This window comes from Chrysoperla carnea, chromosome 4, assembly GCF_905475395.1.
Source record: "Chrysoperla carnea chromosome 4, inChrCarn1.1, whole genome shotgun sequence".
In the NCBI taxonomy this organism is placed as follows: domain Eukaryota; kingdom Metazoa; phylum Arthropoda; class Insecta; order Neuroptera; family Chrysopidae; genus Chrysoperla; species Chrysoperla carnea.
Window position 1 is genome coordinate 11,971,722 of NC_058340.1, and position 26,182 is coordinate 11,997,903.

The following is a 26,182-nucleotide window of genomic DNA, read 5'->3' on the forward strand; positions in this document are numbered from 1 at the left end:
GGAAAAAGATAATTAAATGGAGAGTGTTCCTAGTTTTGGTTCAAGTGCGAGTTTATAACTCCGTATCCGAAAAATTTGTCGGTTTTCTTTTTTAATTTTCCAAATTTCACTTTTTACAATACTTTAGAGATTAGAAATCGAGACAAAAACTTTAAAAATAAAATTATTTTATTATAGACAAAATAAAGAAATCTCTAGTCTGCTACATGCAGTAAATGTATTACTCTCAAAGTTTATTTGAATCCCCCCCCCCCCATTGTAAATAATATAAAAGAAATATAAATCTTCTTATTAACTGTTCATTACACAGTTTTTGTTAGTGTCGCGTTGTTTTCGCTCTTTCTGAATATTTTTATTTAGCTCATATAATGTTCTATCAGCCTATCTATTCATACTATTTATTTATTATGAGGTATATTTCTTTCTGTACGAAATTATAAAGTTATATAATTAGAAAATTAACCTCCGACAAAATAAATAAAACTTTAAGAAAACTAAAAAACACGCTTTTGTAACTTGTTCACAAAAAAAAAAAAAAATCGTTATAACAGTCGGGGGTCCTCTAAGATTAAACAGTTTTCCATAGGACCGCAAATAAGTCTCCCGACTGTAATGACGGTTTTACTTATCATAACAATTTCAGATGAAAATATTTTCTTGTTTTCATACTTTGTAAGATTACACGGTTCTGTGAGAGCGTCGGGGTTTTAATTTTTGAACCTTATTTTATGTATGCTATTTTGGTAAAGTTTGGACATAAAGTATTACATTATATAATAAAACTATTTTGCAGTTATAATCTTGTGATAAAGTATAACACTATACAACGTGTTTTCTTATTGACGACAGAAACTTAATTTCCCAAAATAAGCTCATCAAGAAATGAAATTTACAAATATCTACTGATTATCATTGGCTACTGGTTATCGAATGATGGTCAGTGAATGAACAAATTTATAAATTTTTACCATATCCGTATCTCCCAAATTAGACCTTAGATCCAAATTTGGAATAGATTTTTTGTTGCTCTTGATGAGCTTATTTTGGGAAGTTAGGTTTCTGAAGTCAATAACAGAACACGTTGCATATATTTTTGAAAAGTGCAAATTACACTTCATTTGATACCTAACACGCTATCATTAAACCGAAATTTGTTTTTTGATCATAATTATATGTTCGCCATATTCAATTTAATGTGATGTCACATAGCCTATACCCAGCGGATGATAAGACGCTTTTAGCGATACCTCATAGGTCAAATTATGATAAAAAATTAAGAAGATACGAGGGAACAGATGAACAACATACATGCATACCGGTCAAACACACAACTCTCGCCATAGTATATACTATATAGTCCTAGTCGGGGTAAAAGTGATAGATTGTGTGAATACTATATTTGCAATACGAGTTTGTTTTATTGCCACTGTGTCACTGAGATATTCACTTAAAGAACCCAATAACACATCCACATTTGCAGGTGTAAGAATTAACTTTAAATTAAACTAAATTTCATTTATGCATAATATAGAACTTTTCTACAATAATTGTCAAAATGATAAACGTTTATTTAAAGGTGACATATTGTATAGTTTGATCAATTTTATAGTGGAAAATGTCAGAGTTATCATCGTATGTCTAACGTAGCTGGATACCATAGTCGTTTTATTTCTATACCTACATGGGTATCCATACATATAAATATATATTATAATACACGTAAAGTGTTACTCTAGTTGGATGCAAGTCAGCTTTTATTGGTTATAACAGCCAAACCATTTACCATTTCAATTCCATAGGGTAATGTATTGCCTGGAGCATTCTGCCACAACAATTTAAAGCTATTTTATACTATCAAATTCAAATAGGATTAAAAAAAGATGGTGAAAAGATTGGATTTTTTTTTTATTTTATACTCTTCCAATGAAATATTATTCCATATAATAAATGTCATAAACGTATTTTAAAGCTTTATTGGGCAGATATAACAAAAAAAGTATCGTAATATTCAAAACAAACTTGTATGTTATAAAACTTTATTAAAAATATAATTAAAATTTTTGGTGGAAACCAACGTAAAACCTCTATACACAGGAAAAAAGTTTATCCGTAACGGTTGAAAGAAAGAGTCAGATTTTTTATTTTCTTTAAATAGTATATATTATTACTCTGGGAAGTTTTTTTTCTGCCCTACCCTTATCTTTCTTATTTTTTTATCAAATTTCATGATTTACATCTCATTTTCAAGCTTATTATGTCTTGGTTTGACGAAAAATATACGCCTACCATGTAAAAATATACCGCTTAGAAAAAAAATCACTAGACAAATAATTCGTACGAAAAAATATCATAAATTTAAATAACAAGTTTATTAAGCAAAAATGTTGTTAATTTTAACTGATACTCTTCTTACTCCTAGACATAAATACTCAAACATTATTAGGAAAACATGTTAGTTTTGACAAATGCTCTCATAACACTCTACACAATTACTGTTTTTAATACATATTCTCCTAATATTATTTTTAGAATATATATATATATATATATATATTTTTTATAATAGGGTGGCCATTGGTTACGGTAACTACAGGATCGGAAAAATAGAAAAATAATTTCTATTGATTAAAAAGTATGGGCAATGTTAGTAAATAAAAGGAAAAAAACTGTTTAGATATTCATAATAAGTTATTATAATATATTACTGATTTAATTGTAGTCTACAGTAAAGAGGAGGGTATGGTTTCGTAAATAACACTCTTACGAAATCTCGTGAATGGCTTCATTTCAGTGTAACCTACAACGTTTACATTGACGAAACTTTGAAAATTGGTGCGTTTTCAATGTGGAAAACGGAAAACATGTCCTGTTGAAAAAATATAAACAACTATTTGCTTTTTTCTTGAATGCAAGATAATTGAATATAATAAAAGAGAATCATAGTGGCCTACAAAAATATTCCACATTCAACATGGCGGAAAAACGAAGAATGAAAATTTATGAACAACCGGCTAATTTTTACAGATTTGTTTAATAAACATTAGTAAAATTAAATGCTCATACATGGCCTACAAATTTCATGACCTACAGATTTCTTAGACCTACGCTTTATACATATGTCAATTTAATGACTATATGTTTTATTAATAAAATTACCTTACCTTAAATAAAATAAATAAATAAATAAAAATATAAAAACTTCAGATTCAGATTTAATCTATTCTTGGACGTTTGAACGATCTGAAACTTTGAAAAACGAATTAGAGCCGATGAAAGGGGTAGTATCATATCCCAGATAATATTTTATACAAAAACTTTTTGTTGTTATGGTGAATTACCATATATATTGAAGTAATTGAATGTAAAAAAATGTTCCAATAAAGAATTTTAGATACATACGTACTCAGGGTAAGCATTACCAGTGTTTTTCAATTTATTTAAATAAAAGGAGTGTCTACGACCTACGTCAAATTTGTTCTGAAGTTTAATGGTAATGAATGAACAGAAGGAATATAAATACAAAATGTAAAAATTGCTAAATTAATTTTTGCTTTAACTAATGGACCAATTGGAAGGGCCTAAATAGATAAAATGTAAACCTATATCAAAGTTGGACATCTCAGAACAGGATTTGTTTGATATATTCCAACCCTGGGAAAGCTTGTGGAAATTGTAAATCGGTAATTTACATTGGGGATTTCTCAAACCAACTCTGTTCTTAAAAACCTCTTTCTCAAAAACAATATTTTTGTAGCAATTTATGCTGTTGTAACTTTTGTAGACTTTGAGCAAAATTTTTAATAAAGTTAAGAAGTTTTTTGGACATTTTCTGATATTTTTCAGGTTCCTGAGCTCCCAGGGATGTGAGTCGAAGCCCCTTATGTTACGAACAAAAAAGAAAATATATCATATTAGGTAATTATTTTGTGCAATAAATCAAACTTCTGTAGAGTATTTAACTTACTAGGACACGCATAACCGGAGCACTATTTCATATATATAGAACTTTGATTTAAAAACCAACACGAGATTTTACATGAAAAGTTAGGTTTTTGTTCGTAACTTAACATCCCTCTCAAACCCCTGATAGCTCAGGTACATGAAATTCATCTTTAGAAGGGTCAAATTTATCTTATAATATTTCTTAAAAATGCTATCGATACATCACATTTAATTTCACTACAAAGTCACATGTAGTTGTATACGTCCTTGTTTTTTTGTTTAAAGTTTTTTACTGTTTCTGTATAAAAAACAGTTGGTTGTTTTTAAAACTTTTATTAATGCTGGTCTAAAAAAGTAACAAAAAATATCAGCAGTTTACTCAGAACATTTTTTAACGAAGAGGCGTCCTAGAAGTGAAAGGTTGTTGTCAAATTAAATCAAAATTGCATGGTACTATTTCAAACACAGCACTACTGACGGTTTATTTTTCTTTAGTCAGATGTTAATCAAGTGCGAAATCAAATAGCCTTAGAGGTTTAAGTTTTAGAACAAGAATTGAATATTGTTACTTGTTTGACACAAGATCTTCTTTTATTTTCAATTTTTTTTGAAAATAGAAAAGTTTGACAAAGCATATCGTGGAAGCAGCAAAAACTATAAAAAAATGTCCTGCTGTTTTGTTCTTTCTTTAGTTCTTAAGAGGAAACATTCTTCATTTCAGAGGAAACAAAACGGCGGCTACTCTACATAACTATTTCGAATGTTATATTGCTAAATAAAAATATCCCATGTCTTAGTAATAAATCTATCCCGAACATGGATTTTCAGACAATTTTTTTTGAACTGTTATTTTGTTTATTTTGAGTAAGAGAACACTCTATATGATCTGCAATTTTACTGAAAATATCATGATATACATCTTTGCATCCTTTTCTTTGATGTTCCGTTTGTGGAAATATTTGATAAAGAAATTTCTTAATTTACAAATTCTTAAAATTTTTTTAAATTATTTTCCTAAAATAATATTTTATACTTGTAAGGAACAGTGTTGTACCTTAATAATAATGGGTCTAAAATGATTTGGCATGTACGGAACAGCAAATATATGGAAACAGAGTTGAGCTATTTAGTAGGCAGCAACCGATGGTTGTTCATTTAATTTTGTTTTGTAGTAAAATAAGAATATAATGTTTTGGCGAAAATATTAAAACTTCTGCTTGAACGGTTGGTTGATCTATGAACAAGTTATTTTCTTCGAAGTTTTCGAAGTTCGAAATCAATATCTGCTTAATCTACTATCTTAACATAACGTAGACTATTGGGGTGGTAAAGTTTGAAATGACACACGATGTTGCACCTTCATCAAATCAATATCTTCAATGAACAGTCAGTGCTTAGTTCATATTGATAGGTACTCAATTAATTCAGTGCTTAATTAACATCAGTAGTTACAGTTGTAACTAGACTCTCATGGAAGGGGGTCCCTAAAACATACTATACTTGTAAGCTTTTTAATGTGTCAATTACCTCTTTCATGAATTATAATCACCTTTCAAACAAAACAACAGAATCAAAATCTGTTCATCCGTTTAGGCGCTACGATGCCAAGACAGACAGACACACACACATAGCGGTAAAACTTATAACACCCCGTTCACAAAAAAAGTTAAAAAGTTAATAGCACATCGAATTTTAAACTTGGACCAATTCGGTCAAAAATTGTTATACCAGTTTGAAGTTTCTATAAATTTTTCCGTTGGAAACTAAGATGGCATTTGATGATGTTTTTTACCGTGCTTCTTTAAAGAATGAAATAAAAGTGTGATACAGCATACTTTTTTCTCAAAGCATGAGCACATAAATCAATTTATACAATCCTACCTTTAAAAATGACAAAGTTTCATATGAAGTTTCACCTCCTACTTTAGCCCCTTTGACCAATGACCTTTGAACAATGAATTTTTCGAAAATGAATTTAAAAAAAAAACTAAAGTAACATGACAAACATGCATACGTTGATCTATATTTGTCTATAAAATTATTAACATGGGTCAATCGGATTTAACCAATTCGGTCAAAAATTGTTATACCAGTTTGAAGTTTCTATAAATTTTTCAAGTTTTAGTGAAAAAATCAATCTTTTTAATTTTCAAGAATTGGGTATACTTTTCCTCCTAGTTGAAGTTTGAACGCAAACGTAAGGACGCGTTTATTAAATTATTAGTCTAGCTCATATTTTGCATGTTTTTGAAAGTGCGCTTGCAATCCACATTAACTTTTGCAAAGGACTTACCTTTCATGTGTATTTTGGCAGTGTAGACACCATTTCACCTTTTATGAGCAGTTGTCTAAGCACATTTTTGTCTTGAAACCGTTAACTAACGTAACTACTATCAAGTATACGAAATTTTGACTCGTTAATATAATAAACCCTTTGTAAAAGTCATTCGTAGCCGTATTTTATATGTAAAAAAAAAATAATATAAATTTACTGTGTTAATAAAAGGAATCAGACGTTATATATTTGTTGTATTTCATCTGAAAATAACTTGTATAATCATTGTTGTCATAAAATATCCAAGATTATTATACACTTTAACGGTCACTAGAACTGCCAGTTACGAAAATCAACCAACAGCAGTGTGTATTTATTACGATAGTTTATTAACATGGGCTATATATAATTAAGGTTTTTTTTGTTTCTTGATTTTATTAATTCTTTTCGTAGGGTGGATGAGTGAAATAAGTATTATGATGTGAATGGTTATAATATATAAAACTAGCTTTTGCCCTCGGCTTCGCTCGTGATAATGATTCATTTCAATGTATTCCATAAATGATTCATTTAATGAATCGTTGATTCATTTAGAGAATCAATTTTAAAGACTTAGAGAACAGACTTTAATTACATCCCCTTGGAAAACGACGTCCCATTCGTCCATCATTGATTCATTAGTGAATCAGATCCAACCTTTACCTTACTTATCACCTCTTTATACTGCAATATACACAAGGTCAACTTTGAAGACAAAAATGCTACCCTTCAATCCGCTTAACCCGCTTGTCTTCGCTTAGTCCGCTCCCTAAGGGTTAGCTTTACTTACATCCCGTTGGAAACTAAGACGGCATTTGATGATGTTTTTTACTGTGCTTCTTTAAAGAATGAAATAAAAGTGTGATACAGCATACTTTTTTCTCAAAGCATGAGCACATAAATCAATTTATACAATCCTATCTTTAAAAATGACAAAGTTTCATATCAAGTTTCACCTCCTACTTTAGCCCCTTGAACAATGAATTTTTCGAAAATGAATTTAAAAAAAAAAACTAAAGTAACATGACAAACATGCATACGTTGATCTATATTTGTCTATAAAATTATTAACATGGGTTTTCCATAAACAAAATTCGAATCCCCTTTTTACCCCCTTAAGGGGTGAATTTTGGAAAATTCTCTCTTATCGGATGCCTATGTCATACAAAGAACATACTCTCCAAGTTTCAGGTTTCTACGATTAGTGGTTTAGGCTGTGCAATGATTCGTCAGTCATTCAGGACAAAGAATTTTATAGATATAGATTGTGACTTTGTTTTTATTATTAAACAATCTCGGTTATATAACCAACAAGGTTGATTTCTTACTGCCTTGCCTCACTGTTGATAAAAATAACTGTTTTATTAAAAAAGTAATAAGGGGTAATAAAATATAAAACAAAATTATTTTTAGCGAATTACCAAAGGAAATGGAGTTATTGCTTTTGTACTAATGATGGGATATTGAAAAAATTTCTTCAAATGTTCATCGATCCTACTTAATAGATGTCAAAAATGACCATCGTTTAAATTTACGTATCTAGACATTTATGTATCTGTACGTACCATCTCTAGCGGTCGCAATTTAAGTCCGATTTGCATATTATTGGATATCAAAAAGGGTTTTGATATTTGAAAAGTCAAGATCGTTAATGACAAAGATCGACAGATAAACAGGGGTTGTGGGTGAGCAGAGTATAAAATTTTTAATTTGGTCAAGATAATTTTTTTTAATCAGTTTTAAGTAAAAGAGAATTCTTGTGATTTTCAAGACGCTTAGTTTTCGAAATAAAAATTCTTGGAAAATTAAAATGCAATTTTCGATTTTAAGAACAATGTGTTATATTTTCAATTTATGTTCTGAGGGAATATCAATGAAAAATCCAAGTCAAAAATTATTTATCCAGAGATCTGATCATGTTATTATCAATATTTTATATTTTATTACAATTGAGCTCTTAAACTTTATTGTTATTTACGAATGAATAAATAACAAAAATGAATTGAACATTTTTCATGAACTGTCACACACGAATGAATTTTTGTAAGTTTAAAATACTTGAATGTACACAAGTAACCGAAAATTTTCACTGTACCCATCATTACAATAAAATGTGTGCAAAACAAAAGATGAAGTGTGTAGAACGCACAATTTTCTGTATAAGTATGTGTGTATCTACGTTTAGGGATAAGAACAGAATAACAATTCTATTATTTGATAAGTAAAATATACACTTTTGTACAGTGTGCATGAGGTGAGAAATAAAAGTGAAATTTATAAAATTTAAAACACCCCCGAGAATTTTTTCGGATACGTAACCCTAAATTCGCACTTGAAACGTATTTAAGAACACTCTCCATAAAATTTCCGTTTAACTTAACCCATTTTGGCGATCATCGCCTATTTTGTAGTTGTTCCAGGTACGGAAACCTAAATTTGTACTTGAAACATAGCTAAGAACACTCCCCATTAATTTACCTTTCAATCGAATCAAAAAAAAATCAAAATCGGTTCATTCGTTTAGGCGCTACGATACCACAGACAGACAGATACACAGCAAGACACACACACACACACACACAGCCCTCGTCGATCGACATTCAAAAATAGGCTCTTTTCAAATGTCCATCGAAATACTTCAGTTGCCAACAATGGTTCTGTGACCATGAAGAGATTGACAAGGGATTATATTCTACGTTTTTGACTCGCAGAACCGATTATGAATGGTTTCAGCACGGGTCGTCTGGTCTGGTTGATCCAAATATTTTCTTCTTAGGGTTTGCACACCCTTCGTGCGGTTAATAGTAATTCTTATACGTTAAAAAACATTTAACATTGATTTATGTCCAAATTAACTAACGCATTTTGTACATAGGTAGAGTACTAAAAAATACAGAATAAATAAAAGAACACTTTATGTAATTAAAATGTGAGCTCATTTTGCCTAAATTACAAAGTTTTTCAATTATTGCTTGTGTTTAAATCTGTAATGTTAATAACTTTGTTAATAACTCTTTTAACTTTTAAGTTTAAAGTGGTACAAGGGGGATGATTTTGGGTTTAGGAATGATGATAACAGATAATTAAATGTAAGCTCCTTTTTTTTAATGTATTTATTTTCAAAAACATACATGCAGCTTATTTTAATGACAAGTCTTTTTTAACAAGTATTTGATATTTTGACTTATAAATACAATTAAGAATTTCGTGAGCACTTTTTTAAGATACCTTGTTGATTCAACGCACTTGTTCATTTAATAAGGGTTGTGGAGGTGCTCAAAGCCTTAGATACCGTCAAAGAACGTAAATTTATGGTATTATCATGAAATTTATAAAAATTTAAAAAAAAATACTCAAACAATTTTTCGGGTACATAACCTCAAACTCGCACATTGAACATATCTAAGAATATATGGTATCACAATGGGCTCTATAGCCTAACTGTGTCCTTCGTAGACAGTCAATATAACCTAACCTAACCTAACCTGTATACCAAAACTAAATACAATACAATTTTTTTTTTAAACTTTGTGCAAATCACTAAGTTTATAGGAGGACAAAAACAGGGAGTGAAAAGAACAGACGCTATGAACTATAAACACGTATGGGAAAAATTTTAGCACGACAAAAAGTTATGTTTCACAATCTCTTTTAATATTAATTAACATTAAACAAAAGATTGTAAGACAACATGATGAGAAGACTTGTTTATAAATAATTAATCAAAGTATGAATCTTTCAATGTGATCTAACACCTACTTTACATACATGAACAATGTGCTTTATTCATCATAGTATTTATAAGCAAAGTCATCTACAGTTGCAACTCCAAGTGAATGAAGAGGTTCAGATATCTAATTCGTGTGAAGTTTAAAATTACAGAAATCTTCAAACTACTTGGCTTCTAGCAAAATTAAAATGCCCCAAGATTTTGTTCACATAAGTACTTGTATATTTGATACTTGAACTCGAAAGGCATATCGTTGTGGGTGTAAAAAATAAAAAATAAACAAGTTTAAGACAATAAAAGTTGTTTATTTTTGATAGTTGTGTACAGAAAGTGACTCGAAGTTACCGTTTACGACTATTATTTGTTTTTGAGTTGTATTGACTGAACCTATTCTGGCGGTTGCAACTATCTGCCAAAGGAGTTGGTCATACGCTCAATAATCGTCTGGTAGATACTTGCAACCGTCAGAATAGGTTAAATCACGTTAACTCTTAAAGGAAAAGAGCGTAAACAGCAGCTTTGAGTTTGTGAAGTGTCTGTCAGACGATCATCCAGCGTCATGGCCATAACATCGTTCTCTGGCTGACCCTATTGGTATAAGAGCTATTAGAAACAAATAACTAATAAAAAAATTAAAAAAAAGGGTTAAAAAAAAACAAAATACAAAATTTTGTTAATTCGTCCGAACAAAATACAAAATTGTTAGGTATTCGAAGGAGGGCTATGGGGACACTTCAATTGGATGAATTTCTGTCAAACGAGAAACTCACCTTTGCACAGTACGAGGTAAAATGTGCCCTGAACATCGAATTCGCAACAAAAATTATACGGTTGACGAGAAAGAAGAAAAAGTTGTCGATGTCAAATGTTTTGATTATTTAATTATTTTTGCTGTTTTGAAGTAGTGTTCGGGAACATAGGCACAAAACACTGTCATAGCCGGTTTATTTCATTCGCAACCCGTATATATATAATAATTAGTCAAAGTCAACTAACGAACTGACGTCACAGCGCCATTCGTATAACTTCGTGAGTTTCCGGATCGTTTTCGAATTTTCATGATTTCGAGACATTTACTTTCTTTTAAAAGAAAAGAACAAAAATGTGATAAAGGTCTATGCAGCTTTGAAAGAAAAAGTATACTCATGTGAACATAATTTATCCAAACTATAGGTAGCTATAAAACATATTACTATGTGCAAGCATATTTAATTAATTCTGGTTAATGAATTACTTAACTGGGTACTGTGTAATAACACAATTATAAATACTATGCGTGAAAGAATAAAAATAAAAAACAACTAAAACTAAACATAAGTGTTAGTGTATTAATCTTTTCATATTTAGTGTGATAATATGAGGAAGTCAAAATCATTATAATAATGTATATAAACTAACTAGTAAAACGTATGTTTAATCGCAATAACGTATAATGAAAAATAAACACACATAGCACGTACCTACCTACTGTACTGTAGGTTAAAACAAACATTCATCATTAAACTTTATTCATAAGTGTAATTTTGCATATCATACGTTATAATCATTATTGCTATGAATAGTATACCACACAAAAATATTTCTAATATAAAAATTAATTTGAAATTTTACTACAATCATTTAGCGTTCCCGTTAATTATCCTGGATAATATACTAAACAGTTAAATAAATTAAGAAATAAAATTTAAAAATCTTAATAGAAGATATTTTAAATATTTATGCCCATTTGTAGTGCTTTGAAATAGGAGTTGGACTCGGCATCAGTGACATCATTATTCAAAATCGAATTCTTACCTATATCTAACAAAAATGTGTCGTATGAACTTAGACTGTCATGGATAAACATTTTTTAAGAGCATTTTTTATGTGAACAAATATAATGCAACTCGCGTCATCGTTATCGTAATCGTCATCGCGTTTGTAATTGAACCCCTTCTAAATCGATGAACCGATTTTGATGATTTTTTTTTGTATGTGTTCAAGTGGATGCGAAAATGGTTTAGATTCACAATTTGGTCCACTATTAAATGGTTCCGCACCAAAAAACTAAAACTCGCACGAAATAAATAGTGGAAACGCATGTAAGTAATACATTACATTACATCTTACTATTCAAATGTATTTATCTGCGCTTCTACCATATTTTATTTATTATTGATGTATTATTTATTATTATTCTGGTATTGTGAATAGGTATTTATTAGAGTTATATGCGAGCGCAGCAAACTCTTCTGTCGAAGACTCCAGCCAGGCTGGAGGTCAGGTCGAAAATCAGGCCAAGGGCCGAAGGTCAGTTATTTCAAGATTTTAAGTTTTCACTTCTGCCGACAGCTCCCATGACTGATTATCTTTTTTTGTTCAACGCCAACGTTACTTTTGCATCCAAATTTTCTTTACATGGGTGTAAAAACTATTTGCATGCGACTATTTTTATATGAATGAATATTTATGTAATCAATTGTAACAAAAATGACAAAAAAAATTCCCCATCACACCAAGGGTAAAAGTTGTAGTGCACAATAATTTGACATTAACAAGAAAACCTCGAATTGATCCCAAAAAATTCTAAATAAGCTGCAACAAAATTCCATTGTATTTGGATATTATGATAAAATTGTAAAAATAATGATACAATGTCAGTAGTTTTCGGAGTGTGGAAAGGAGAAAATCACGCTTTTCTTTTATTATTTCTCCAAGGTCCAAATCATAATACAATTGTTAAAATGTGCTACAACTTGAAAAATCGTAGAAATTTTTTACTATTTTGTTAGAAAGTTACTCCTTTCCGTTTTAGAAAGTAATTTTGACATACTTAGTATTTAACAACTACAACAGAAAATATAAAAAACAAAGTTATGTCTGCGTGTTAATCGGATACTAACCAGAATCTAATGATGAAGTTAAAAACCGTTTGATAGATTTATGTATTTGGCTTGAAAAGTTTTTGCATCATGTAGTCTGTACTCATAAGTATGTATATACTCGTAAACGTAGGTAGTCTTACTTTGTAGGTATAATATAAAGGTTAATAATGTAAGTCATGAAGAAGTTTCGCCCGCCACAAACATATACACCACCGTGGTGTGGTTACATAATGATCACCTTTTACGATAATTATTTTCAAACTTAAAATGATTAATATTTTGGAGGTGAAGAGCTGCTTGTTAATATACTGACATAAATTTAAATGTTGCTAAATTATTTTATTTAAGTTCATAACGTTGGGCTAAGATTTTCGTAATAAAATATATTTTTTTGGTAAAATTCGATTTTATTGTTCAACATATTTGCCTTCCAGGGCGATACAGCGATTATAACGGTCATACAATTTTTCGATACCATTTTTATAGTACGATTTGTCTGACTTCAAAGTAGACTTCAGTTTCGCTATTGTCAATTCATCAGCACCAAATCTCTTTCCAGCGATCATTCTTTTGAGGTCTGAGAATAGAAAAAAGTCGCTGAGCCTCAGATCTGGAAAATACGGTGGATGCGGAAGCAATTCGAAACCCAATTCATGCAATTTTGTCATAGTTTTCATTGATTTATGATACGGTGCATTGTTTTTGCAAGTTCTTCATTCAAAATGATATCTCTCACAAGTTGATAGTACGACAGCTGTCAAATTTATACACATGTCTTTTGAAGGTTAGGATTAACTAAAAATCATATGGACCATGAAGGTTATAAAGAAGGAGAACGATCGCTACGTGTTAAAGCATTAGCGCGTCTGTCCCTGAAAATTTGTAGAATTTATAGTTCATTTTTCAGACACCAGCCGATCTGTCATCAAGAAGTAGTATCTGCGAAGTTAGCTGTTTATGAGTACAAGTAGATGAAGTTAGTTGCATAATGTACAGATTGATATATCATTTCAAATTAGCGCACAACAGCCCGCTTTTATTGATACTACTTAGCGGTCGCAGCGCCTCACTTATTTTATCCATATTTCGGGGACAATATTTTCTATATCGTTCTCCTTCTTATAACCTTCATGATATGGACTTAACACTAGTAGCGCCACCTATGTGTCAGCCAAATAACTTATCAGCCCACCTAATATAATCATTTTATGTATTTTATTACGGCGTATATAATTTTGTAGAGAATTTGCAATCATGTAATTCCCTTACTTTTTTTGTAAATTTTGTATATGTACATTTATGTAATCACGAATATGGTTTTTGTAATCTAACAATACGTCATGACAAAACTCATCAAATATCACGCATCAAACAAAGCGTGTAACTTATTTGTGGTATATAAATAATATTGATACTCTTTTCCGCATTTTATATTACCTACAAAATTAGTTACAGAATATCAAATTGCAAATACATAAATTGACAAAGATCTTTATCAAAATTATTGTCTATTAATTAATTTTATTTAAAAAAATTAATTTGATTTAATAATTAACCGAGACTTTCAAATTTGGTGCTTCAAGCTTCATATAAGCCCCTTATGTAAACGCCCCCGATTTTATTATTTTCAATAATCCAAGTATAAATAATACGTCGAACTAGTCACTCTGTATAGTAATAATAATAAAGGGGTTTAACCTAATTTTCTCTGACATATACGCCTATAACAGAGGCCACACACATCATTATTTGTTAATCTTTATTTATTAAACTTAAATTTATGATGTAGGTGGAGTCGGTTACTTCGTTCTTTTCCAAGCGACGACAATGTGATAAATTCTACCGCCCTAATAATTATAATTGCTCACGATGCCGCTGCCTGGATTCGAACCCGAAAATTAAGTCTAAGTAGCTTTAGGTAACTCAGCCACTTAGGCTATCACTCAAACACTCTGTATAGTGTCGTTATAGTATAAACAACAAAAATTAATAACTCCTTGCAGGGACAACTTATTTTTAGATTTTGTTGCACCCTACCAAATATTTCCTCTGATAACGTATGTTAGCTATGTGAATATTATACGACAAAACTTTTCTCTTAATGTTATAACTAACTTTGAACTAATACATGTTACCAAAAAAAGAAAAAAATTTATCCTAAAAGTCAACTTGAAAAAGAAAAACCTCTCTAAAACATAAACGGACAAAAAGTCATTGGGGAGACGAAAGTTTGTTTTTTTTATTTCTGTTTTTTCTTTACTTCCAATAATAAAACTCACATTAAAGATAAAAAATATTGATAATGTTTAGAATATTGACTTTATCGTTAAATACTGAAATAATTTACGTAAGGGCTTTTATTACAAAGAAAAAAGATTATTGAGTACATTTATATCATGTGGATATCAAGCTAGTGTACATTTCTTAGAGTTATTTGAAACTACAAGTCTGTGTGGGCATGGCTTTAGTGAAGCTTTTCGGATTCTCACCCACTATTTTGAAATTTCTAGAACTTTTTATTTGCTTGTTTTTCGAAATCCACTGTTTTGAAACGAATTCTTAAACAAAATATTTTTCTCTGAAAATTTACTATTTTGACCGCCTCATTATTATACACTGTGCTTGGTATAAAATTTAATTCAATAGACTCACTATTTTAATATACCTTTTATCTTCCATGGGTTTGGAGAAAATGCAAGCTTGGAGAATTTTGCCCTAAATTGAATCCTTAAGGGTGCACAAAAGTTGGTTATAATTTTTTTCAAGATCATTTTTTATATTTAAAATTTTCTTCTAGCTTTTTATCTGCCATGATCTAATGAATTTTTCTATGTGTACGTTGTTATATTCTGGTAAATGCTTTTGTTTATCGTGTTTAAAAATTTGAAGATAAAAAATACGATACAGTTCCTGTATTTAAATCCTTCCCCGTAAAGGAAATTACAATCGGGTCGATATAAGTTCAAGTTGGATTGGAATATTATATAAATATCATTCAACCAATGCTAGGCATACCTCGATTCTATCATCATGTATCGATGGCATTTCCTATTTGGATTATACCATTTGACAATTTTAAATTGTTCGAATTATATTGGAAGTACAATATCTCATACCAAAAATATATTTATGAAAAAAAAAATAAGAGAAAATTTTAATCAAAGATACAAAAAATATGAAAATATAAAAATGTATAAGCAAGCACTTACCTTGAAAACCAGCATTTGTAGGTGTTAAACAAATACACAGAATCAACAAAATATTTAGTATTATTACTTTTACGATAATTTTATTAAAGTATGTATTAACCATTATCGATTATATTTCAATTATTATATAATATTCTTTTAGCTCAATGGATGGTTTAACGTTTGGTCAAATTGTATTACTTTTTTTTTAAATGGACACTAATATACTTATCATCGTTATTTTTTATTTATTATAATGGTTTTTAATCTTTTTTGAAGCACCCACTTTAGTAATGTTTATGTAATCACTCATTGATGGCCGGTTGGGTATAACTTGTGTTTTTATTCTACATAAATCGATAATTTATTATTTATGTGAATTTGTTTAAGTGTATTTAGGTATGAAGAATATTTTGATCTAAAATGCAGTAGCGTTGACAGGCTCTTTTGATCTAAAAGTCGGACAGATATAAAACAAATTTATTAAAAACCTACTGAAGTCGAACATTCAATTAGGATTTTTGCCATATTTGAACAAATGCCATATTTGAACAAAACTTTGAACGGCATAAGGTCGATCTTCACTCATCTGATGACAAGATGATGAGACCAAAGATATTTTTTATGAAATTTTATTGATTTTTAAACATGTCGACCATAGTTCTTCTATCGAAAAGTGTTCATGGCTGTTTTTAAATAAATTAATTTTTTCCATGAACGCTGTTTTCAGGCAAGCTTATACCATTAATTTCATCAAGTTACCTCATCAAGTATGAACTGATAAGTCATACTTGAAAGTGATCATATGCAGTCGAGTAGATTGCGATATATTCCAACGAAGGAACAAAACTTTCATTGCTTTTAAGGTTTAACTTAATGATATTAATGAATGCTAAAGATTAATTAATTAACTAAATGTATGACTAATTAAAGTTACAATAAACAGATGTTAATTTTGAAATCATTTTTTAAGTAAAGGAACAAAATGATATTTCCTATTTATCGAAACAATACGTGAACTCTTTTAGACTAAAAAGAACGGTCTATCTACGCTACTGTGTTCCATATGATTACAAAAATATAAGTAATTTTTGTTTATTTATAAAACATAAAGTGTATTACAATTTATTCACTAAAATGTGTGTCGTTTGTAATGTTATCAAAACATTTTCTTTTAATATTATTTTAAAGATCAAACATTGAAAAAATAATAATATTCTTCAGACCTAGTCGTTAATTTTCATACCTTACACAGGATACTTCAGAAAATATCTGAAAAAAAAGAAAATGCGATTAGTTTATGGAATATTATGAAAAATTACAAAATTTGAAATAATAAAAATTATTATTTTTTTAAACAAATAGAAAGAAATAAAAAAATTGCACAAAAATCGAAACTCGAATCCTGATTCTCTAAATATTCTGTCTGAGTGACAAAATTATATGTAACGTCTTCGCAGCCTTATTCTATTTGTACGTTTATCAATTACTTTGTTTATCAAAATTGGATAAAATTTCGATGTAATAGAGCAAAATTAAATATGTTGAATTTTGATGACGTCATCAAGTTCAAAAATTCGATTTTTTTAAATAATACTGGCAATTTTGATCCGATCTTATTGGAATTTTTTTTGAAACCCACTAATTTTGGGTCATTCTTTTCAGCTATGATGTCAGTTTTTCGCTAGTTATCACTTATGTGCTTAATTCCGAAACCAGATCTCCATATTCTTGAAACCTATTAGTGCTAGGTTCATTTTGACCACAAATTTGAAAAGTATGTCCCAAATTTAGTAGGATTACATTCTTTGTTTATCAAAATTGGATAAAATTTCGATGTTATAGAGCGAAATTAAATATTTTGAATTTTGATGACGTCATCAAGTTCAAAAATTCCATTTTTTTAATAACACAGGCAATTTTGATCCGATCCTATTAGAATTTTTTTTGAAACCCACTAATTTTGGGCCACTCTTTTCAGCTGTGATGTCAGTTTTTCGCTAGTTATCACTAATGTGCTTACTTCCGAAACCAAACCTCCGAATCCTTGTAACCTATTAGTGCTAGGTTAATTTTGACCACAAATTTGAAAAGTATGGCCCAAATTTAGTAGGATTACATACTTTGTTGATCAAAATTGGATAAAATTTCGATGTTATAGATCGAAATTAAATATTTTGAATTTTGATGACGTCATCAAGTTCAAAAATTCCATTTTTTTAATAACACAGGCAATTTTGATCCGATCCTATTAGAATTTTTTTTGAAACCCACTAATTTTGGGCCACTCTTTTCAGCTGTGATGTCAGTTTTTCGCTAGTTATCACTTATGTGCTTAATTCCGGGATCAGACCTCCACATTCTTGAAACCTATTAGTGCTAGGTTAATTTTGACCACAAATTTGAAAAGTATGGCCCAAATTTAGTAGGATTACATACTTTGTTGATCAAAATTGGATAAAATTGCGATGTAATAGAGCAAAATTAAATATTTTGAATTTTGATGACGTCATCAAGTTCAAAAATTTTATACGTTAGAAAAATTATTTTATACTTTTTAGTACAATAAATGCTTGTGCTTGTAAAAAGAATTTTTTATTTAAATTTTTAATTTAAGACTAAAAACCAAGCATGTATATCAAATATGGTGGAAGCGCTGAGAAAATCAGGATGCCGCTTACTTTACCATGTATTGCTGCTTCAAAATTGAGTTGCAGTATTCCGACCGGACAAACATCCGTTCATACGTTCATACATACATACATTGCAAGTTAAATAAAATCTTGTAAAACGTAATTTTGTCTTCAAATAATTGCCATTTCCTATGTAATAACATTTTTCGAGAAACCAAGGGTGGTTGCCAACAGATGACAAGACTTTTGTCAACGTGTAATAAAAACTAAATTAAAATAAAATAAGTATTAAAAACTAAATTAAAATTATAGATTGTTGTTTATTGTTCGTAAAATATAATTAAGGATGGATCGTGAATGTAAAAATTGTTAACACTGTATGTTGTCATTTATTTGAAATGCTAAACTTAGTGTGAAATTAGAAATGTTTTGAGTAAGACAATTACCTATTCAACGTTTGGTAATTTTATAAATTATAGTAATTTACATATAAACATTTATTTATTTCTACAGTTTGATTTACTTTAGTTTAAGCAAAATATATCTCACCAAAAACATAATTAACATATAATAAGCTGTAGTTGTCACAGAATCCTCATAAGCTCAATAACGTCAGCCCAAAAGGATATAAAATGTCATAGCGAGATATTCTTAGTCAAAAAAAAAATTAATAAGACTGATTTAAATTTATTGAGTAACTTTTCCGTAATGAAGCACTTAAGTAATACGAAAGAAAATTTTCGGAGACACATCCCCATCCAATTCTTTATAACCTACTCCTTCCTCACAACCCTCTAATAATATGACGTAAGAAGTTCTTCATAACTTTCATTAAACATCAAAATTTAAATTTAAGAAATGAAATTTTCCTATTTTTCTTTCAAAATCTTGGAATTTGGAAGTTTTCCTGGGGTATGATTTCGATCTAATATATTTTAGCGAAAATTGTAGGTTTCCAGAATTTCTAATTTTTGTTCTAGGTTTATGTCCGTGAAAGACTTTTCTTAGGCGTGATCGATTTTTGAAGCGTCATTGCTTGTATGAAATTGTAGTTTTCAGAACCATAACTTAGTGACAGTTTTTCAAATCTCCCCCTGGGGGGGGATATGACACATAGAAATTCGAGGAACCTTACAGGGCCTTATTTAAGGCTCAGTAGATGGTTACCATAACCATCAGTAAATCATATGTACATCTCTCTAACTATACATTATGATATAACATAGAAATGGCATTGTATCAAAATTCATGGCAACCTGAATCGAATGTATTAGTTTCCTAGGTAACCTAGGTATGGGTTTTATGTGTCTGTTACAGTTTTTTTATTTTAACTTCCAACCAGCCAAAAAATATAGTGCGATAGGGAACACAGTTCCAAAAAGAATATAATTCGTTTATAATACGTTTTATTTAAAATGATAAATGACATAATATGAATTTTATTATTGCACAAAGTATTACTTTAACTATTTTTATCGATTTTACATTTATATGCAGATAATCATCTCATGCTAGATCTATAAAATAAAGCTCTTAAAATTCTAATCATATCAACTTGTACATAAAATTTATGGTTTGAAATGTTGTATATAAAATATATAAATGGTAAGAGACCATATAGAATAGTGGTTTTAATAGCAGTAGTGTAGCATCAACAACGAATATATCAGCAGCAAACAAAATCTGTAAAGTGTTACGAAAGGTGATGGTTACCTTTTGTTTTTAGCGAATTTCCTCTTTAAAGAAAATATGAGTTATTGTTTTGTGTAATATCGAGTTTACAAAGGTGCTACGACAGTGATTGAAGCATAATTTTTTGAATTTTTGGATAGAACTATCTAACTACAATTTAAATTTTATTTATTTATCATCTGACCATTTGCCGTTAAGTAATGAAAAGGAATGAATCGTTTAATTAAACATTATACATTTATTAAAAATTGATTATATACATTGGTCCTTATTCGTTGCGTGTAGAACGGAATTTAGCGGAAATATTTATAACTTCACGATATATTCATTAAATTAGTTAGTTTGGCAAACTTTTATTATTATTTATTTAAATAATATGCCTTTTGTTTAATATCCCAATTTCCCTTTGTGTTGTTTTCCATTGATAGTGTATTTTTTAAACGTAATTTGTAAAAATTGTTCTATTTATACATATAATTGAAATTTCGCTTGCCAACAAATTCATAATATGTTATTGTAAGCCTGAATCTTGAATCTATGAGTTTCAGTAATGATATTGCCTTGAGGCAGTTATTTTAAGTACCATAAAGTTAGTAAAGTTGATCTACGTTCTGATGCCAATCCAGTTCTGCATCTAACATTCTACACTATAATTTTCTGGTTGTGACATTGAACTATTAATCAATTCTTCAAGAATATGCTTTGTTCTCCTTTTCTTTAAGTTTAGATATTATAATTAATTTTTAAAATTTCTCAACAAGTTACAATACTATTTATAACCCGCAAGTATACACCTGCAGCGCCGGACGCTTCTAATCCTAATGAATATTGAGCTCTTAACTATCTTCACCACTGTGACACTCCACTCAATTCTCTCCTGTGACAGAACTGTTCCATCTCGTTTTTTCGCTATATATCACCTACTAGATTGATAACCGCCTGTTTATGGGTTTAAAAGTAAAGAGTGGTAAAGACCGTGCTGTAGCCTTCACCTCCCTAGCTTTCACTTACACCCCTCCCTCGTTACATAACACGCGAATAAGAGATAGGAATTGTTTTACAAAGTTAACAGCTTTCAGTTTTTTAAATGTTAAATAGTCATAATTCATAAACTAAATCGGAATAGATGATCGTGAATTGTATTTTTACAATTTTTACTAAAACTTTTATCTTATGGTTCAAACCAATGCTCATAGATGGCGCAGTTAAATGTCAGAGTAAATTTAATTATTTTTATTTTTTTTGCTTTTTTAATACATATTTATAAATTGTAGCTCATGTGTTCTTCTGATGTATGAGCTATATTCTTGTTCAGTAACAAACACTAAACAAACATCCTTACTTTTACAATATATATAGAAATATTAAATTATCAACACGCATTTAATTGATTAGCGAAAAAAGTACAAATACAGCCTTCAACTCTATCAATTTCAAGTTTAGTTAAATAATCTCAAGTTTTTTAGTTTCAATTGTACAATTTTATTATATTACAAATCTTTTTCATACCTTTTACTCTAATTCAACTGTTAAAGTTTCAAGATTTCAAGAAAACAAAATAGCCGTTTTATAGACAGGAATCAAAGTATCTGCGTACCAAATTTTGATCAAAATTGGTTCGGACGTTTAGCTTTAAAAACCAAACAGATAGCCACATAAAGCTACTTTTGAATTTATAATATTAGTAAGAAATATTCAATAAAGTGAATTCTCTTAGTTTCCTCATCTCTAACATGATTATTTTTTTGTTACAATATACTCAAGCTTATAGTCTAGTTTTGTAGCCAACTCTATCTAGTACAAGTAATAAGCATCCACATAAATATATGGCTAGTATAGAGAAAAGTTGCTTTGTACTACGTTGGATAACAGAAATATATTTGACATAAAAAGTAATGGATAAGTATCGTTCGTACACAAGCAACTTTAAAAGTTTATTTTTGTTTTTAATATAAATTGGATATAAATACACTAATAATGTTTTTCCTCTGCTTATATAATAAATTGTACCACCATAATAAATTTTATCCAAATTGAAAAACTTGTTTTCTTTACGAAAAAATTATTATTATTATTTTTTCTTTTTGTTTGAGTGAAAAATCAATTGTGTAATGTATTTTTAAATGAACATTCAAGAAGGGATAAACAACTAATAAACAATTCTGGTGGTAATAAATTAAAAATGTCGATTATGTTTTGTAATCGATAACAAATGTTTAATCTAATTTAAATTTCAAATATAATATGTAAAATGGAGTAAATACATGTTTCTATTGTATTGCTTATATCAGAATCATTTATTTGAGCGAGGAAGTAAAAAAAGCTTGTGAGCATATTTTCATTTTGTTTTGTTAAAAAGATCCTCAAGGTACATTATTACTATCCACGACTATCAGTAACTCGTTTGGTAATTTTGTATATACATATTTATTTTGAATTATTTGCAACAAGTCCAAATTTTGTTGCAGTAGGGAAAAAATTTTCTAACGTAGTCCAACAACAACAAAAAATATGGCTTTTTAAATTACAAATATATATATAAAAAAACGAGAGGAGTCGTGGACACTTGGTACGCATCTATATTCCTTTCGAACCTTGGTAGATTATAAATGAAGCGCTTACTTTTTTTATTTACAAGATATTTTTTTTCAGAAGTCAAATATACTTGTTTGAATTTGTAAGGAATTTAATTGTATGGCTACTACTTTTGGTTTTTACTGTATGCATTAATTGTAGTATTAGTTTTAAAGAGACATACTTTTGATTTAGTAGTCAACCTAATATGCGCGCACATAACGTTTGGTTTGATCAGAATATTTATTATGACATAACATAAAAATTTCATTGTACTTTAATTTATTTCTGTTATCTTTAACTTCTGATAACTTTCACAATTCAAAAACAAAGCGTCTGTCTAGAGAAAAATTACCGGAGTACTTTTTTGCTTAAAACTGATTATAAAATACAAAATAATAGCCTGATTTCAAATTAAATCTGTCTACTTGACTTAGAAATTTCTCTTGTAATAATATACGAAAATTACATTTGTTCCACTATACCCCGTGTTCTACTGTGTCCCACCTTCTAATATTACGTTTGTTCCACTATACTCCGTGTTCTACTGTATCCTACTTTCTCCTGTATCCCGTAGAGTTTCTGTCTAATTCGTGTTTTTTTTTCTAGAGAATTATTTTGTTTTAAATTTATAATGTGTTTATATATTTACAAATTAGAAGGTCACTGGATGCAGGCTTTGTTATAATAAAAAGGACGCGTTAGTCAGATTAAAGAGATACCGTTAAACTCCTATAGAGTTTTCGATTTCAGACCATGAATATGTAACTGTATTTTGTATAAAAAATATTTTTCATACTACATTATTTAAGTCTAGATTTAAATTAAAAATTAATAAAATACCCAAGAGAAATCGGACCCCTACACTGTCCGATACTGAAAACCATTTTTTATATTAAAATACAAAGTACCCATCTGTACGAACCACCATGTTTACATGTGTATAAATTTGCTTACTAAACGGTTGGCTGGTTTTTATGGTTTTCTAGCTTTTATGGTAGATATACATTACAAAAAAAATAACATTACATTTAAACTCTACGAAATTGTGTGTTAAACGTTATTACACGAACTACATCGACTATCGGAATTGGTAATATTGACATTAAATAGAAAATGCATTTTAAGTATTATTGGAAAGTAATTATTGGTCAACATGAGACAAAAGGAAACTTATTCTACAAAGTTAGATTCAAATTATACTGAAAAGATCAAAATTTTTGAAACTTTGTTCTTTATCGCTCGTTATGATTTGTTTGCTGGTTAGGAGGTAAAACCAAAAAAAGTTCAACAAATAAAAACGACCCCAAAATCCAACATGTAGGTTACCTAGCAAACTTGCTTTCAGCTTGCCATGAATTTTGAGAATATGCAAAAATATTTGACAATCTGTCTTCAGATTTCGGTTAAGTATTTTAAAAAATGTGACTCATCACCCAGTATGACTGTGCAAAATTTCAAATCTTCTGAAACATTTTCGAAAAACTAATAAATATTCTAGAAATTACTGAATGAACTAATCATGTTCGAAATAATTTTTGTTAAAATGAAACATGATTGAAATGAGCTAAAATAGAAGCCTTAGAACGAACCTATAATGAAAGTATATTATTATAAGAAAGTATATTATAAAGTATTTATATAATAAAGAATGACGCCCACCTATTTTATTAAACTTAGAACTAATTTTAAATTAATTTTACTCAAATCAAAGTTGTACTGGCTTCGCTCTTTTGCACAGAGCGCAATATTATTGATTGTATAAATTAAAAATTGCTTTATTTGCGTGGAAATATTTCACCTAACCAAAACGAACTTAACGGGAATGGCGTACTCCACTACACAAGAATTGGAGATAAATGTTAGTCCATGCGGAAACAGATAAAATTTTTGTGTATATAAACGTTATTTATAAAATTTGTGTATAATCTTTTTTTCGACAAGCGTATAGGTAAAATTGGGATAGAAATGTCCATTATTCTAACAATAAAATTGTCAAAGAATAACATTATGTAGATACATATGGGGAAACTTGGTAGAGTCATCATCCTATAAAGAGTTCGAATCGAACCTTACAAAGATTTACTTACAATAAATGATTTGATAGGCATTTGCCTCGAATAAATACTTGAATAAAATAACTCATACATATATACAGTGAATAAAATTATGTGGATTAAATGTTTAACCAAAATTACAAAATTTGAACACGACTTGGTTTTTTTCTTTAGGGTTATTTATTAGTCGGATCAATAAATACAAGCACTTGTCGATTTTAGCAAGTTAAAGGGTCTTCAAAGGGTGAAAGAAATATGTTTAATCTACGCTCGTAAGATACTTACCCACTCATTATGTGAGGGATAAATAGTCTATTTTCGCATGGTTTTTTATTACCACGCACATTTTCATTCAATCGAAATCTAAACTAATATCAAGGTACTTATATAATTAATAATTTAATATATATACATAATTTAAAATATAATAGGGGATAACCCTGATGATCAATTGGCCATATTACGTATAAAAATGTAAAGCTGGACTTAATACCATGACAAATTTGAAAATTCCATTAATAATGATTAAAACACGAAGAAGTTATAAGCAATCAAAGATTGCCTTCAAGTTTTTCCATCTCTTTTTAGCAAAACAAAGTTTTATATCTAATGTCTATGACAATACCCACGTTTGAAGTCACTAGTGGGTATCTTCTTCGATCTTTGATTAATTAGTAATTTTAACGTTCATATCTTGGAGATGTTAGATGATTAAAGGACGTAATATGTTGAGTGTTTCATATAGAATGTGAGCATTGTAAAAGAAATTAACATTTGTTTAATGTAAAGTTTTGTATATGCAAACATTCAATACATGAATTTTAAATTTAATTTTTAAAGTCAGTTTGAAACGTTCAGTGAAGCGAATAACTTTTAGTTTGTAATATTTGCGATTGTTAAATTATGAACCGGATTTAAAAAAAAAAAAAAAAGAATTATAAATCATGATAATTAAATGTAAAGTATTGCCATCGGGTATTTGGATACTTACTTCTTTGTGATGCATTCATCAAAGTATGCGTTTGATACATATACAGATTAATTTTTATTACAAATAGTTTTAGAGAAGTCTTCTAAATATATGTTATTACTTTTTACTTTTTAATCTAGTTTTTTTTTAATTGTTTTTTGGATTTATAAACTCAGTTACAAAAAATGGGAAAATTAAAACGAATAAATGAACCCAAT

General features: G+C 29.1%; 1 protein-coding gene across 1 annotated transcript in view; it reads right to left on the reverse strand.

The window, feature by feature from the left end:
• LOC123297861 (lachesin-like) overlaps positions 1–26,182 on the reverse strand; it is a 547,758-nt gene that overhangs the window by 429,658 nt on the left and 91,918 nt on the right. The window contains exons 2-3 of the mRNA XM_044879670.1: positions 17,285–17,310; positions 16,060–16,385 (exon numbers count right to left, since the gene is read on the reverse strand). Of these exons, the coding sequence (XP_044735605.1) occupies positions 16,060–16,162 (103 nt within the window). The 5' untranslated portion in view covers positions 16,163–16,385; positions 17,285–17,310. The remainder of the gene's footprint in view (positions 1–16,059; positions 16,386–17,284; positions 17,311–26,182) is intronic.